The 16,432-nt window shown below is 45.6% G+C and overlaps 1 protein-coding gene across 1 annotated transcript; it reads left to right on the top strand.

Moving 5' to 3' along the window:
- Window positions 1-8,409: 8,409 nt before the first annotated feature.
- LOC116887910 (40S ribosomal protein S19-like) lies at window positions 8,410-9,680 on the top strand. Its single transcript, XM_032889383.1, has 2 exons — window positions 8,410-8,461; window positions 9,358-9,680. Exons 1-2 carry the CDS (start codon window positions 8,410-8,412, stop codon window positions 9,678-9,680), a joined length of 375 nt encoding a protein of 124 aa, XP_032745274.1.
- The last annotated feature ends 6,752 nt before the right edge of the window (window positions 9,681-16,432 follow it).

The following is a 16,432-nucleotide window of genomic DNA, read 5'->3' as shown; positions in this document are numbered from 1 at the left end:
AAATATAACACTTCGAAAGCAGTTAAACTGAAAGCAAAAATGGGAACATGCTCGGATTCCTCAGCCGTGTGCTCACTCCTCAGTTTTTATCCTCCTTTTAAGTTTATTTCCAGTAGTTTATTTCCACCCCGTTCCCTGGAAAGCAAGGGTAACCCCCTCAGGAACTAATGAAGCTGAAATACCATCACCCTGCTCCCAGAATTTCTCAACCTCCCCCCACAAAGCACCAACATAGCTACTTATGCCTAGATTCTATTCGTTGCCCAAATCTCTAAGTGCTGACATATAGCTGCACTGTACTTGTCCAAAGGCTTTTGTGCCTGACAAACTGTGTGCCCTCTATCCCTTTGTTCCTTTATCCTTAAGTCTTTATGTTGTCTCCTCCCTTCCCTTTATTATCGCACCTATCATAGGATTGGTCCCTCATCTGATTGATCTAAGGTCCCTGGAGTCTGTGTCCCAGTCCTTGTCACTGGGTTCTATTTTGCCATGTTCTGCACAGCCCTAGGGACTGACTTAACTGGGACATCGAGGGAATGAAGAATCACAGACACACAGAAAAGCTGGGCTTTTAGACAGAGAAGCCACAGCCCTGAAGCTCAGCATGTTTATTATATACAGTTGAACAGAGAGTTTGGGGTCACTGCATACAGCTGAACAAGGACACAAGGTCATTTGCATACAGTTAAACAAGGACACAGTTTAGTTAACCTTTGTAGCCAGTTTTCTAGGGGAACAGTTGTCAGGTGAAAAACATCCAGGGGGAGAAAGCTATGGTGGGTATATCCTATGGACATCCACCACAGACTACAGAAAGGCTTTGCCCCACAAGGGGAAGGGTTTGATATGCTCATGGATCTGAGGTCACTGACGTGGCTGTACCCATGTCAACAATATACGTTTACCCAGGACTTTTACTTGCTCCCTGAGTGGAGAAATGTTAATTCTTTTTTTTTTCTTTCTTTTTTTTTTTTTTTTTTTTTTTTCTTTTTTTTTGAGCTGGGGACCGAACCCAGGGCCTTGCGCTTGCTAGGCAAGTGCTCTACCACTGAGCTAAATCCCCAACCCCGAGACAGGGTCTTATAGCTCAAGCTGGCCTCGGTTCACAGTGGCAGTCAAGGTTGACCTGGAACCTCTGATCTTCACCTCTTGAATGCTGGCATTACAGGCATGTGCCATCAAACCTAGTTTTATGTGGTGCTAGTTAGGGATACAACTGCATACTAGGTACTTTATTAACTGAGCTACATCATTAGCGCCTGCCCCCCCCTCTCTCTCTCTCTCTCTCTCTCTCTCTCTCTCTCTCTCTCTCTCTCTCTCTCTCTCTCTCGATAAGCAGGCATACATACCTGAGTATACTGGGGGATGGGGCACAGAGGAGGTTGTCAGGTGCTCTCTGTTTCTGCCTTATTCCTTTAAGAGCTGAAGCTAGGCTAATGGCCAGTAAGCCCCAGTGATGCTCCTGTTCTCACCCCCACAACATTGCTTTCACTCCCTAGGACTCAGATAAGAAGCTCAGAATGAAGTCACCGTGTTTGCCAAGCAAGCACTCTTAACTGTTGAGCCTTTTTCCCAGCCCTTGGGTTTTTTCCCCCCTTTTCCTTTTTTGGAGCAGGCTGGCTTCAAACACATGATCCGCCTTAGCCTCCTACGTACTGCTGGGATTACACACAATTACCACAAACCAATCATGCTCTCCCACCACACCCCCACAGGTCCTCAGGTCTCTACTTCCCAAGTGCTGGGATAGCAGGCATGTGCCACGGAACCCAGATCTCCCCTGTTTTGGTTTAAGGACAACAAAGCCCTTTGCTTTGCTCAGGGGTCAGCTGCTTCTGTAGTTTTGCCCCAGGAGAACGCAGAAAGCCGGGTCACAGCTACTGAGGCAAGAGGTGAGGGCTGTCTAGGCTCTTCAATAGCTTTCTCTCTGCTAGAGAAGGTGACTTTTAGGACAGGCCAATATGTCCACTGGTTTTAATTTGATGCCCCTAGGGTCCTCAAGGCTAAAGGACTCCACTTAACCTTTTGAGGTTTCTGATTCCAAAAGTAGTAGAAAGAGGCTCCCCTATCCAAGGAGGGCTCCTTACCAAGACCCATATGGGTGCCTGGAACTTCAGAAACCACTCGGCCCCACGTGTACCACAGTTCCCTATACATACCTGTGATAAAGGTAAATTTATAAATTAGAGAGATTAAACACAATAACTAGCAACTAGAACAATTATACCAATGTACTGTAATAAAAGTTATGTGAACATACTTTGTCTTAAATGAGCTTCTTGTAATTTTCCACGAATTTAAGGAAGGACTTTAGACTATGTCTTTGGCACATCCAAATTCCCAGCGCGACTGCTCTGTGCTTGGAGGCCAGTGCCTGGCCTGACCTAGCACAGGTCAGATCTGTTACTCAAGAGCTCGAGGCAGGATGACTTCTGTGAGTCTGTGACCAGCCTAGCTGCATGGTGAGTTCCAGGTCAGTCTGAGCTCCAGAGAACTAACAGCAGCACTAACAATAATAAAGGCCAGCAACTTGGTAGCCTGGCAGTTGAGCTGCTGATCATGGTGACTACTGCATGAGTAACTGGCTGAGCACACTGCATGGATTCGCCGCGGAGATGTGGTTCATGCGTTCAGGAAAGTGGGTGGCATGGGATTTTTATGACACTACTCTGAAGGCTCTCAATTTTAAAGACTTTGAATTAATCCCTAGTATTGTAAGGAAAAAAAGAACAGTATGAAACTTCTGAATTATTTTTGGGATTTTCATTTTTATATTTTCAGACTAAGTTTGGATGCAGGTAACTGAAATCACAGAAAGCAAACTAGGGATGACTACAGCCTTTATGCTCTCCCCTGGATTGGATGCAGGGTTTTCCTAGCTACTGGCTCCCTAAGTTTCTCAGCTGCCTAGGAAAGTAAGGCAGGCCTTTTCCAGTCCCCTTTTAACATTTTATGTGCATGAGTATTTCGCCCATATGTATGTGTGGGTACCACATGCATGCTTGGTGCCTGAAGAAGTGGAAGAGGGTGTCAGATCCCCTGGGACCAGAGTCACAGGTAGTATGCGCTGCCACGTGGGTGCTAGGAATTGAACTGTGTCCTCTGGAAAAGCAGCCCGTGCTCTTAACCTGAGCCAATTCTCCACCTCTCTTTCATTCCTTAACTTTTGATTGTCAGAAAATATGCATGATATAAAACCTACTACAGTAAAGACTTCCTGAACTCATAGACATACTTTGTGATATCAATGTATTCTGTCCGTGTAGAACATTGTGCTGACCAGCTAGGCAGTGGTGGCACATGCCTCTCCTCTCAGCATTATGGAGGCAGAGGCAGGCAGATCTCTGTGTTTGAGGCTGGCCTCCTCTACAGAGTGAGATCCAGAACAGCCAGGCTACACAGAGAAACCCTGTCTCAAAAACAAACAAACAACAACAAAAATAACAAAAGAATATTGCACTTATATCCAAGTCCCAAATTAAACCATTTTAGTATATCCCTGGACATGACATGGAATGATTGTTGTATTTTATAAAAAAGAAAGAGAAGAAGGAATATGTTTGTTGGAGGCGTGGTATGCTGTGGGGGAAGGGGTGCTTCTGTGGGCCCATGCTGAGGCAGCCCTTCCCCCTGAGGGACCAGCCACATGATGGTATAGTATAGAATCGAGTTTATTCCAGGATTGGGGAGGGGAGTTGAGAGGGTAGTAGAGACAGAGAAAGGCACGAGGGGGCGGGAGATTGAGAGAGATTGAGAGAGAGATGGGAGGGTAAGGAGCAGGAACCAGAGGAGAAGAGAAGGGAGGAAGAGAGTGAGGAGGGGGAAGCAGTCCCTTTTATAGTGAGTCAGGCACACCTGGCTGTTGCCAGGCAACTAGGGCACAGCCTACAAAAATGCTAAATGCTAACAATGACAGGTTCCAGGCTGCTCCAAACTTTAAAACCTCCTGATTATTTGGAATAATTTTAAATATCAGGAAGACTACACTATTAATTTTTTATCCCTCATTCTTGGCTACCATTGTGGGAAGAGGACAAAGAATGAGAAAACAGAGGGATTCGATGGAGGTTAGTACATTCCCACTGCTGTGAAGCTATAATCAGTATCCATTGTCAGAGCACTCTTACCTTCTGAAACTGAAACTCTGCATTATTAAATACTAATCCTTGACACACTGGGCTCATCACTCATGCTTGTAATCCCAACACTGAGAGAAGGAGGTTGGGCAGGAGACATCAATTTGAGAACAGCCTGTTTACACCCAGAGACTTTAGAAGCCAGTCTTTGCTACTGAATGGGAGCCTGTCTCAAAAACCAAACTAAACCATCACCACCACCACCCACCACCACCACCACCACCACCACCACCACCACCAATTACCACCACCACCAAACCCCCCAGGTATGGGGTATGGTACATGCTTGTAACTGAGGAAGGATCGGGAATTCAATGTCAGCCTTGATTACAGAATGAGCTCTCTCTCAACCTGAGCCACACGAACCACTATTTCAAAAACAAAAATAAAACCAAACTGTGGGGCTCTGGTGCCAGGGTAATCCCCATGAGATCTCTGGCCGGGAAAAGTGCGTGGAGTTCCCGGGCCGAGGTGGGAGAGCTGAGGCAGGGAGGGGACTCCCCTTCTGCTGCTTCTGCTGCTGGTCCTGCCCTTTCCACTGCTGCCACTGGTTGCTCAGGCTGGGCTGAGCCAGCGGGAGACTGACTAGCAGGTGAAGGGGTGCAGCTGGAGCTTCTGGGGCGATTTCTGGGACAGCAGATCTTCCCCAAGTGACAGCGTAACAGCTCTTATGACAGAAGCTCTCAGAGGATGGAATAATTCCTGCACACCTTTAATTCTGAACATGATACTTAAATACAGTTTTTGGACGGGTCAGTGTCTGACAACAGGTACTTCCTATTGGTTTGGCCTGAGAGCTTGGGGAAGACCTCGTCTACATATTCAGGGGTGTGGTCCTGTTCCTATGACTGATCTATCTTGAGCCTAAGTAACCTGTGGTCAGGTCCTCACCTGTGGAGGAGGGGTTTGGGGCGTTGTCCTATGTGACTGGTCTGTCTCAAACCTCTCTACAGGGGTCTGTGGGGGCTGCAGGAACCTGAGAAGGCCCTGATCTCCTGGGAGACTGGAATGGCCTGCTGTCTAATGGTCCCTTGGGATTCGACCTATCTTGATCGGGTAGCAGGGTACCTTTAAGGCCTGCTGCCCTCACACCAAACAAACAAAAACAGGAGGTGAGGACATGGTTCAGTCCTCAGAGTGCTTGTGTAGCATGTGCAAAGCCCTGGGTTTGATCCATAGCCATGTAAATCAGGCATGGTGCTGCACGCCTGTAAGGCCAGCACTTGGGAGGAGGGCGAGAAAGACGTTCAAGGACATTCTCACTTGTACAGTGAGTTACAGGCCAACCTTGGCTGTGTCCTGTTTCAAAACCAGAACACCGTCACAGTCTTTCACATTTCTGGCCTCTGATAACCACCATTCAGCTTCCTGTCTATGAATCTGACTCTTCTGGGTATATTCTTTCTCTGTAGGGCTGAAGGTCATACTTAGTGCTTTCAACACTGAAGGCCGGTGTTCTACCACTGAACTTTAGCCCCAGGCCTCTGGGTACTTCTCACATGTGGAAATTGTTCATTTTCATCGGGTTTATTTCACTTGGCATTATGTCCTTCAGTCTCATTTATGCTGCAGCACATAGCAAAAGTTCCTTTCATTTTAGGCTTAATAATGGTCTAGTGTGTGAATATTCAGTTTTTTGGGTGTTGTTTTTTCAGGGTATGCTAGGGCAATGGCTTTATACTAGGCTCCATCCCACTTGAAAATATTTTCCTCTTGTTTATCTGTTCAATCAATCCGAACATTTGAGCTGCTTCCATTTTTAGCTATTGAAATAATCCTTGGGTCCCAAATGGTAACTTGAGGTTAGAAGGACTTGCACTGCTTTCCTAAAGGGGACTAAAATGTGATTTCTAGGACCCACATTGCACAGTTCACCATCGCTCCAGGTCCAGGGAGTTCAAACACACATGGTATACATTTATATAGACATAGAAATAAAAATAAAAACAAAAAATCTTTTTTAAAGGCTGGGACTGGCAGGATAGCTCAGTGGTATATGATGCTTGCCTAGAACATATTAGGCCATGGGTTTCAATCCTCAGCATTCACCAGATGTGGCAGTATGCCTTTCAATCCCAACCTCCAGATGTTGGGGCAAGCACTGTGAATTACCGCCCCACCACCACACACACACACACACACACACACACACACACACACACACACACACCACGATACTCAACAGCAATGCTCTGTTTCCCAGGCAGCAGCACAGGGCTGGAGAGGCTCAGCTCACCTATTAGAGCATTGCTGCTTTCCAGAAAGACCAAACTCAGTTCAATGACCCAGGACAGGTGTCACTCTAGCCAGGATCTGATGTCCCCCTTCTGCCTCCTCACACATACACATTAAAAATACAACAAAAAATCCAGTTGTGGTGGCACATACCTTTAATTGCAGCAGGCAAATCTCTGTGAGTTCAAGGTCACCTGCTCGACATAGTGATTTCCTGGACAGCCAGGAGTACATGGAAAGACCCTGTCTCAATAAAACAAAACAAAACAACAACAACACATACCACACAAATGCATGCTCTTGACGCATAGTGGCCCACACTTGTTATTCAGCACTGAGGCATGATTTGAGGCTGAGGCATGATTTTTAAAGTCAACCTGTCTCAATAAACCCTGTCCCCCAAATCCTCAATACTGAAAAATAGAGGAAGCACTGTGTGAGCAATATGCAGGGATGATTTCCCTAGAGACAAGACCGAGCGAAAAGGATGGTGCAGCAGGTGGACATTCTGAGTACTTAGCATAGATCCTACTTGTGGGTTGGGTGACAGCTTCCAAAGATTCACTTGCCCCACCCTCCGCCGTTCCACCTCTCACAGCCCTCCTTGCCCTGTGAGCTGGGAAGCGGAAGTGCAGCCAGGCCCTGATTAGAAGCGGGCCGGGGTTTCTCTGCTCAGATGCCATTTGTGTCCATTTCCGACTAAAGCAAGAAGCAGAAGGAAGATGACGGGGGCTCCCTCTCTTGTAGTCTCTGTTGTGCTTCCTGGAGCTTTCAGACACCTTGGGTCTTGATAGGACAGCTTTATTTTTCTTTCTGTTTCCAGAGATGATGACTAAACCCAGGGCCTTGTGCTTGCTAGGTAAATGCTATACTATAGAGCTAAACCCTAAGTCTAGGGCAGGCTTATTTTTCTAGAAGCATCTCCGTTACCTCCCCACAAAGTAAAGGCAATTCCTGCTTGGAATTTTCTGTGCTGGCTTTTTACAAGCTGTCTTGTTCTCATTCCTGCGTCCCTTCCAGATGCTCCCTGACAGGCAGAAAGCAAGGACTTCACTAAGATTAGCATGCTAGTTGGAAAAGTCCTTCACAGTTAGGTATAGTGATGCACACCTTTAATCCTAGTGCTCAGGAGGCAGAGGCAGGTGGATCTCTGTGAGTTTGAGGCCAGTGTGGTCTACAATAAGTTCCTGGACAGACAGACCTTCATAGTGAGACCCCGTCTCCAAAATTAAATAAATAATTTTTAAAAAATTACAAAAGAAAAAAGAGAAGCCCTTCACATCTAAGTGAATGAGAGAGGTTCCAAAGTGCTATTCTCCCGGTCCACCTTTCTGAAGTTTGAGTCTCTTCAAAGAGCACAAAAGTTACAGGTATTGGAATTCCTTCAGGACTGGCATCTGCGGCTACAAGACATACTCTAGGTGTACAGGTTATGTCCCAAGCCAGGGGGTACAGATTATAAGCAGAGGTGCATTGGAAGGAGTGGGAAGACTGAGTCCCCTACTTCAAGAGGACTTGTGAGTGCCCCATCTGGAGCCCAAAAGCAGCAGACTACCCCAAGAAAATGATGCCCTGCAGAGGGACTAAGCAGAGGGTACATATGGAGCTGCAGTCACATGGATGCAGGAACCTCTCCTGTGCTGGCTCCTGGTGGGATGACTGCAGGTAATAGTATGTATCTCAAAGGCAGAAGAGGGAATTTTGCAAGTTTCTGCAATAAAGACATAATGTTTAGGAAATAAATACATTTAGCCTGATTTAAACAGCATTGTATATGAAAATATTCCATAGTTCCATGTGCTGGGCATGTTGGTTTTTGTGTTTAATCACAGAACTCAGGAAGTTAAACACAGGATGACAAATGACTTCAAGGTTAGCCTCATCTATGGATTGAGTTCAGTGCCAACCTAGACTTCATGAAACTTTAAAAGAAAGTGCTCCTATGCAGACCCAGGCTATAGTTGTAGCAAACTGTTGGCTGTCCACCTTAGCCTTGGCTTGCTCTCCTTTATTGTGAGAAGTGCCTGTCTGCTGAGGAATGACGCTCTCCGGCACTTGTTCAGGACTTGAAGTCCTAGATTCAATCCCAGGTATGGGCACCAACCAACCACCCAACAAAAGCAGATGCCTCCAAACAGACACCAAACCAAACTAATGAACCACGAAAACAGCTAAACAATGAAACCCCGCCTTCCTCCCAGAGGGGAGGCTGTAAATACCAGCTGTTCACTTTGCCAGGCTTTCTTGTGCATAATAGAAGCCGTGTGTAGCGACTGAGTTCTGGAAAATGAGAGTGAAGGAGAAACGAGATGGAGGTAGGCATGGAAAGAATTCCATGTTTCAAAAAAGAGAATGGAGCTGGGGAGTTACCTAGTTGGTAACCAGCTTACTTACCATGTAAGCATGAAGACCTGAGCCCAGTTTCCAGAACCTGCATGAAAATGCCAGGCTGGAGTGGAGTAGGCAGGTCTCGGGGCTTACTGAACAGTAGCCCTAAGCCGGAAGCAGGCTCCAGAGTCTGAGTGCAGAGACCAGCTCAAAAACAATGCAGAGTAGCTCTGAGGGTGCAAAGTGAGGCAACCTCTCTTCCCACATGCACCTGACCTCTCTCTCTCTCTCTCTCTCTCTCTCTCTCTCTCTCTCTCTCTCTCTCTCTGTGTGTGTGTATGTGTAAAAAATAATAAATCTGTTCTGAGAATCTTTTCCCTTTTTTCAATTTTTTTTTAATTTATTTTGTATGCCTTATATATACTAATGAATTTTATTTCATGTATGAATTCTTCACTCAAATACACATGTCTGTGTAGCATATGCACACCAGTGTCCATGCAAGTCAGAGGGCATCAAATCCCCTTAACTGGAGTCACAGTCCTTTTTCTGGCTGGCAGCACAGAGAGAGGGCTGTAAATACCTGGAGTTCCACTGTAAAGACGTTAGCCAACAGGAAATTTACGTCGGTGCTCTGGCTGCCACCTGGTGGATACAGCCAAGCCCCTGGCCAAACATAAAAACTTTGACCTGTTAGATGAGAACTGGTTCTACACAGGAGCTGCTTCCACAGCACGGCGCCTGTATCTCCATGGTGGTGCGGGGATTGGTTCTCTGACCAAGATCTACGGAGGACTGCAGAGAAATGGTGTCAAGCCCAGCCACTTCAGCAGGGCTGTAGAGTGTGGCTGCTGGGTCCTCAAGCCCTTGGAGGGCACAAAAATGGAAAAGGACAAGATGAGGCACTGCTGGCTGACACCGCAAGAACAGAATATGGGACAGATTGCCAGACTACGTGGCAGCTGCCAACAAAAGCATTAGAACCAAAGGATGCTGGGTTTTATAAATTGCACTCATAAAAAAAAAAAAAAAACAAAAAAAAAAAAAAAAACAAAAACAAAAAAACAAAACAAAAAAAAACACCCTGGAGTTACAGATAGCTGTGAACCACCACGTGGGTGCCAGGAACTGAAACGGGGTCCTGTGCAAAAGCAACAAGTGTTGCTAATCACTGAGCCATCTCTCCAGACACCTCCCCACCAATATAAATATTTTTTTAAGTTAAACTGCAGCCAGCTATGGTGGAACATGCCTATAATCATAGCAGAGGAGAAGATCAAAGTTCAAGGTCATCCTGGGCTGCAAAATTTTAAGGGCAACCTACAGGTTTATCTGTAGGTCCTGTCTCAGAACAGCAATACCAAAACAAAAAAGTAAGGTCAACATAGCTGTTTCCTGATGTTATATCAGTTTTAATTATCTGACTCAACAGCTGATTAGCTCAGCCTTTTAGCTGCCATAGACTTAGGCCTAGTTCTCCTTCTTGTATTTTCCCCTTTCTCCCCATACTGTACTAAAAAATAAAGCTTGTTTGCTTCAAGGGATGAATACATCCTGGCTAGGAGAAAAGAGGACACTATGTAGGTCGCTGGGACATGTTTTCTTCTAGTACTCCCAAAGAGCCTCTTGGTTTGTTTAAGGGGACGAACTGGAAGGAGCCAGCCTCCCAACTAACTGGCAGATTCCCTTAGCTTCTGGCCAAAAGTAATGAAGTGGGGGATGGGGAGGATAAGTGGCTTAGCTGAAATTTACAAACAACAATGACAGTTGATCACCAGATGTGCCTCCGCCCTGTGTGTTCTCCCTCCCACACATCAGGCCCCATGGAAGATTCAGAGACCCACGCTTAACATCAGGAAGGCAGGAATGACTCAGGCTGAACTTCCCCACACTCCACTGACATAGGGTACAGGACAGAAATTAAAGTGATTGAAAAACCTAGTGTGCCGGTCTTCTGTCCACTTGCCACAGGCTTGAGTCATGTGAAAGGAAGGGGCCTCAATTGAGAAAATGTCTCCATGAGATCCAGCTATAGGGAAACCTGTGGGACGTTTTCTGACTTAGTGACCAATGTGGGAGGCCCAGCTCATTGTGGGTGGTGTCATCCCTGGGCTGTTGGTCTTGGGTTCTATAAGAAAGCAGGCTGAGCAAGCCATGAGGAGCAAGCCAGTAAGCAGCACCCCTTCATGGCTGCTGCATCAGCTCCTGCCTCCAGGTTCCTGCCCCATTTATGTTCCTGTCCTGACTTCTTTTGATAATGAACTGTGATGTGGGAAGAGTAGACCAAATATACTCTTTTCTCCCCAAGATACTTTCATCATGGTGTTTCATTGCAGCAACAGAAACCCTACCTAAGACACCTGGACGGATGAGGGTGGCAGATCCCCTGGAGTGGGACTGACTATAGTTGGGAGCCACCTGACTCAGGTACTGACCTTCTGGGAGCTCTCTGACCTCCACATACTTACCATGCACAGCTTACCATGCACATGATGCCTACCCACACTAATGTGGTGTGTGTGTGCCTGTGTGTGTGTGTGTGTGTGTGTGTGTGTGTGTGTGTGTGGTGCAATGAAGGTTTTTGTTTTTGAGAAAGAACTTGGGTGAGTAGGGTGGTGAGAGATCTGGAAAGACTTGGGGGAGGGAAGAATATAATCAAAATATATTTAAATTTAAAATTTGTTTTATATAAAAAGAAAAGTAAAAGAACAGCTTTATCGGGGCCTGGTGGAACCCAGATGTGCAGAACTGAGGCAGGAGCAACACGTATTCAAGGCCTGTTTGGGCAATTTAGTAAGACACTTATTTTCAAAATAAAAACTAATGAGGGCTGGGACTGGGTATGGTGATGTACACCTTTAACCCTAGTACTTGGAAGGCAGAGGCAGGCAGATTTGTATGAATCCTAGGCCAGCTGTATTACATGGGGACATCCTCCCCTCCCCAGACACAAAAGAGTGAAAAGCAAAAGAAAAAAATTAAATAAAAAAAAAGGGAAAGAGGGCTGGAGATGTGGATGTAGTTCAGTGCAAAGCACTGGCCAGCATCCCACAGGCCTCGTTCCTCATCCCTAGCACTGCAAACCAAACCAAAACATGTTTAGTCAGGTGTTGTGGTGCATGTCTGTAATTCTGGTTTCTCAGGAGGTTGAGGGTGGTAGATCACGAGTTCAAGGTTCACCCAGACTACAAAACATGACCCTGTTTCCAAAAACAAAAGTACTACTTTTATAAACATCACTTAAGGTTTTCAGGCGACTAGGCAGTGTCTAGGAGCAGATGCACCTGCTTCCTGAAGTCAGCCTACACAGATGTGAGTGCCGGGAAGAAAACACAAAACTAATAGCCATCGCAGCCTCACTCCCTCTGAGCCACAAATCCCACTCAGTGGCTCACTCCTACCCTGACTTTCCTGTTCCCCACCCTGGCTAGCTAGGGAAGGATTGGGATTGCTCACAACACAGATCCAGTCCTATCACACCCCATGTCACAATTCTCCAGCAGTTTTCAGTGCCCTCTTGCAAACATGTCTGTTCACTAAATGGATCAGTAGGCTCGCGCAGTTGCCTCTGAGTCTGCTGTTCCCCTCTCCTTAAGTTTTAGCTGCTAGGAATCTCTTCTTTTCAGAAACTGGCCTCGAACCCCATTGTGCAGTAGTAGTTGTTAGTCCTTGAGTTTCTCTAGAACAGCATGTACCAGGATAGAATAGACTTTGGCATATCGCCCTGTAAGTTTCTTTAGGGTACTTCCGCCTCCACTTACTGAATCACTTGAAGCTCATGGTTGGCGTCTCCCCAGAGTCTGTGGGAAGCTGTGACACATGAAGTGAAAGTACTCTCTGAATCACCTTGCTGCACAACAATCCCCCAAAGAACCATTTTCGTTAAAAATGACATGAAAATGTCAAGTCCTGACAGACATGGTGGCATTCACCAAGAATTCCAGTAATCTAGAAACAGAAATAAGAGGCCAACAAGTTTGAGGCCAGCCTATGCTACATAGCAAGAGCTTGCATTAAAAAAATTAAGCCCCATTCCAGGCAGTGGCAACTCTCACCTTAAATCCCAGCACTTGGGAGGCAGAGGCAGGCAGATCTCTGAGTCGGAGACCAGCCTGGTCTACGGAGCAAGTTCTAGGACAGCCAGGGCTACACAGAGAAACCCTATCTCAAAAAAAAAAAATCAAAAACAAACAAACCAATAAATCAACAAATATCAAAAAATTTGTCTCAAAAAAGTCCCTAATTCAGTAACTTAACTCATACAAATTAAGCCTTTCTTATTCCCTTGCCAGTGTAAATTTAAACTAATTTCATGTTTAATCGCCTGTAGGGCACTGTCCTCTATTACTTTCCTCTGGGATAGCAAAACACAGAGGCAGGCACACTCAGGAGCTTCTTCACACATTCCTCTCCAAACAGGGCAACCACAGCCCCGTCTCGGCACCACCTGCACTGCCTATACACATTATGGTCTCTGAACAATAATACAATTTCTCCATTCCTAGCTAACAATCAGACTTGAACAGTTTCTGCTCAGGTGCATTCCTGTTGTAGTAAAGGTTTACAGAAATAGAAGGCTGATCTGACTCAGTTAGTTTAAAAGGTACATAAAGTATAGTTTTCCAGAGTGAAATTTTGGGGACTATACTATTTACTATGTCATACTTACACACAGGGGGCATGCATATTATTAAAATCAGACACGTGGGGAAGGACATGCACAGCACAAACAGTCAATTACGATGGAGACCCGCCCACAGCATCCCCTTAGTAAGCAGCTCTTTCTCTTGTGCTCCATAAGACGATGTAGCAAACAATAATCGGCCGCTGAATATTCTCAGTCATGAGGCCCACAGTCAGTCTTGACACTGCATTTCTCTCTCATAAAGCTGTCTGCTTCTTTCATGTATGTGTGTGAAGCCTTATTTTCAGTTTTTTTGGCTAAGAGGACAAGAACCTGGTAACACCTAGTCCTAGACCCTAACCACTGGTAACAGCACTATGCTCCTTCTGTGACACTGTCAACGGGATATTTGACGTTCAGATCTTGGCTCAAATCTCAAGTCCAGCACTTCCTAGCTTTGTGATTTGGCCACATAGACCATCTTGTTTAAAGATATGCACTGAGGATCCTATGACACTGAACTGTCCCCATTTCAGGACCTTCCACTTTGACTGTCATTCACCCTACACCTTTAATTGACTCCAGGGTACTACCACCTCTACTTCACCATAGTTTCATTTTCAAGATTTTGTGTGTGGAAACCCTCTTTTCTGAGCTTTACCCTGGCTAGTTCAGTCACTTCTCTTCAGTCCACCAAATTCACCGTCTTCTGTTGCACTTCAAGCCATCCTTGTTAACCCGGACCATCTTGTCTCTACCCTGTCTCAGCCAGAGTCAGGATCCCAAGCAGCTTTGATTGACAGGGTACATTGAATCACCAGCATTCCCTACGTACCTTGCTCTGGAATACTCTCAAGCCCTGGAGAACCTGGCTTTGCAAATTTAGCCAGGGGGGAAATGTTGTTTCCTCTCAGAGAAGCTCTGACTCTCTAAAACCTCTGCTGTTTTCTGAGCGGTATCTTTTCTCTCACCAGCTTGCTCAGTGACTATCACCCCGCCCCTCTCAGTGCCTGCTCCAGGCTTGCCTCGAGCCCATCCATCTTTTGTCTCCGGGCACTTTCACCATCTTCTTCTTTTCAGTGCGGAATGCACTCAGAGCTCCTTCATTCTCAGCTCTCCACTCAGGACAGCGTTCTATGGCTGACTCATCTTCCTTTTAACTTCAAGCATAGTCTCCATGGCTTCTCGACCTACTTATTGCCTGCTTACGTCTTTTTCTTTCTGTGGTTTTGAAAAGGGTCTATTTGCTCTGTTCTTCAAACAGCCTTGTACTTCAAATGCTTTTCTTGCCTCCGCCTCCTGAGTGCTGGGATTGAGACATGCGTCACGCATGATCTATTTTAAAGTAGGTCCAGCAAAATTGCTCAGCAAATTAAAGGCCTCTACCTCCAAGCCCGACAACCCAATCACATTCTTCCATTACTGCTAGCTTCCTTCCCCACCCTTGTCCTTTTTCTATCCTTTCTCTATCTCTAGCGTTTTCCCTTACATTTTTCTGTCCTTTACCCATTTCCTTTTGTACATGAGAAAAAACAACTCCTGAAGCTCCTGCTGCCCCGGCCTCCATAGCTGGAGATTACAGGTGTGGGCCACTGTACCCAGCTCAATATACTTTTGTTTTGTTTTTAGCTATTGAACCCAGGTCTCAAGCAAGAGCTCTACCAACTGTCTCTAACCCCACTCCATGCTGTTTGCAGCTTTGATTTGAACTTTCCCAATGGCGGGGTCACAAACGTTTTTCTTGTATATATTGATCAATTTTCCTACTTAGCGCCCTGTGTAGCTGGGATTACAGGCTTGTGCCATCAGAACTGGCTTCTAAAGAAAGTATTAGCCTTTATAAAATATAATATTAATACTAGTATTAATACTAATACTAATAATAGCCTTCCGGGTAAGTATCTGAAAATATTTTTTCTCTATTTGTATTCTGTTTCTTTACTTTGTTGTTTCTTTTGCTGCACAGAAGCAAAATGTATCAAATAGCCCAGGCTGGCCTCAAATTCACTCGGTAGCTGAGGCCGGCCTTGAATTGATCCTTCTGCCTCCACTCTCAAGTTCTGGGATTATAGGCGTATGTCACCAAACCAAGCCCTGTAGAGTGCGTGTGTGCGCGCATACACACACTTTTTAAAAATAGGACCTATCTGCTTGATGCATTCCTTACTGGCCTCCACTATACAACGTAGCTGAGAATGACCTTGAACTTCTGATCCTTCTGCCTCTACTTCCTGAGTGCTGGGTAACAAGTATGAACCACTATGCCTGCTTCATTCAGTGCTGGGGATCAACCCCTGTCTTCCTGCATTCTAGGCAAACCCTCTACTCACTGAGCTGTATCAGGTTTTATGACACCTTCTGTATTGCTAATTTAGCCCAGGATTGCTTTGGCCCCTCCCAATCTTTTATTTTCATACTAACTATCCTGATTTTATACACAAGGCACACACACGTGCTTGCTTGCTGTCTGCTAGCACAGGGTAGCATCATATTCTGTTATGCAAGTACAGACACGTGCTACATAAGTGTTCTGGTCAACAGCGGACCTCCTGTATAATGCTGTTCCCATTAGAGTACAAAGCCTAATGATGCTGTAGCTCTCCTGGTTTGTGGAGGTGTTTGCTTTGATGATTGCACAATGCCCAAATTGCCTAATGACACATGCCTCACAATGGATCCTTGTCACAGGCAATACATGACTGTACCAGAAAATACAGTCACGATAATGCATTTGCTGCACAGTGCTGAGCAGAATAAAGAAAACAGATTTGTATACACAGTGTAATCACAGCTATGTAAAAGAAAGGCTAAAAGCTTAAAGAGTCTGAAAAATACTGCCCTGTGATTTCAGGAGCCCAGCAGGTTCAACAGCTCTAAATCTTTTTGAGTTAAAGGGCCTATATTAGTTTGTTGGGATGCCATAATAAAAAATACCATGGGCTGGGTTACTTAAACAACAGAAATTAATTTTCTCACAGTGATCAAGCAAATTTGGGTCCTGGTGAAGGCCCACTTCTTGGCTTATGGCTGGTTTTCTCCTCCCCTCACTCCAACAGACTGTTCTTGACCTCTGGATTCTCTTGGCACTATCTTCCAAGTGTACCAAGAT

The sequence above is a fragment of the Rattus rattus genome, chromosome X, assembly GCF_011064425.1.
Source record: "Rattus rattus isolate New Zealand chromosome X, Rrattus_CSIRO_v1, whole genome shotgun sequence".
Lineage (NCBI taxonomy): Eukaryota > Metazoa > Chordata > Mammalia > Rodentia > Muridae > Rattus > Rattus rattus.
Note: the sequence above shows the minus strand (reverse complement) of the source record. Positions and strands in the feature narration are given on the sequence as shown.

Bases quoted from the DNA above. Each gene is read 5' to 3' on its own strand.
- LOC116887910 (XM_032889383.1), top strand. From the start codon at position 8,410: ATGACGCTCTCCGGCACTTGTTCAGGACTTGAAGTCCTAGATTCAATC. The intron at 8,462-9,357 runs GTATGGGCACCA...TGGTGGATACAG, and splicing joins AGTCCTAGATTCAATCCCAG to CCAAGCCCCTGGCCAAACAT.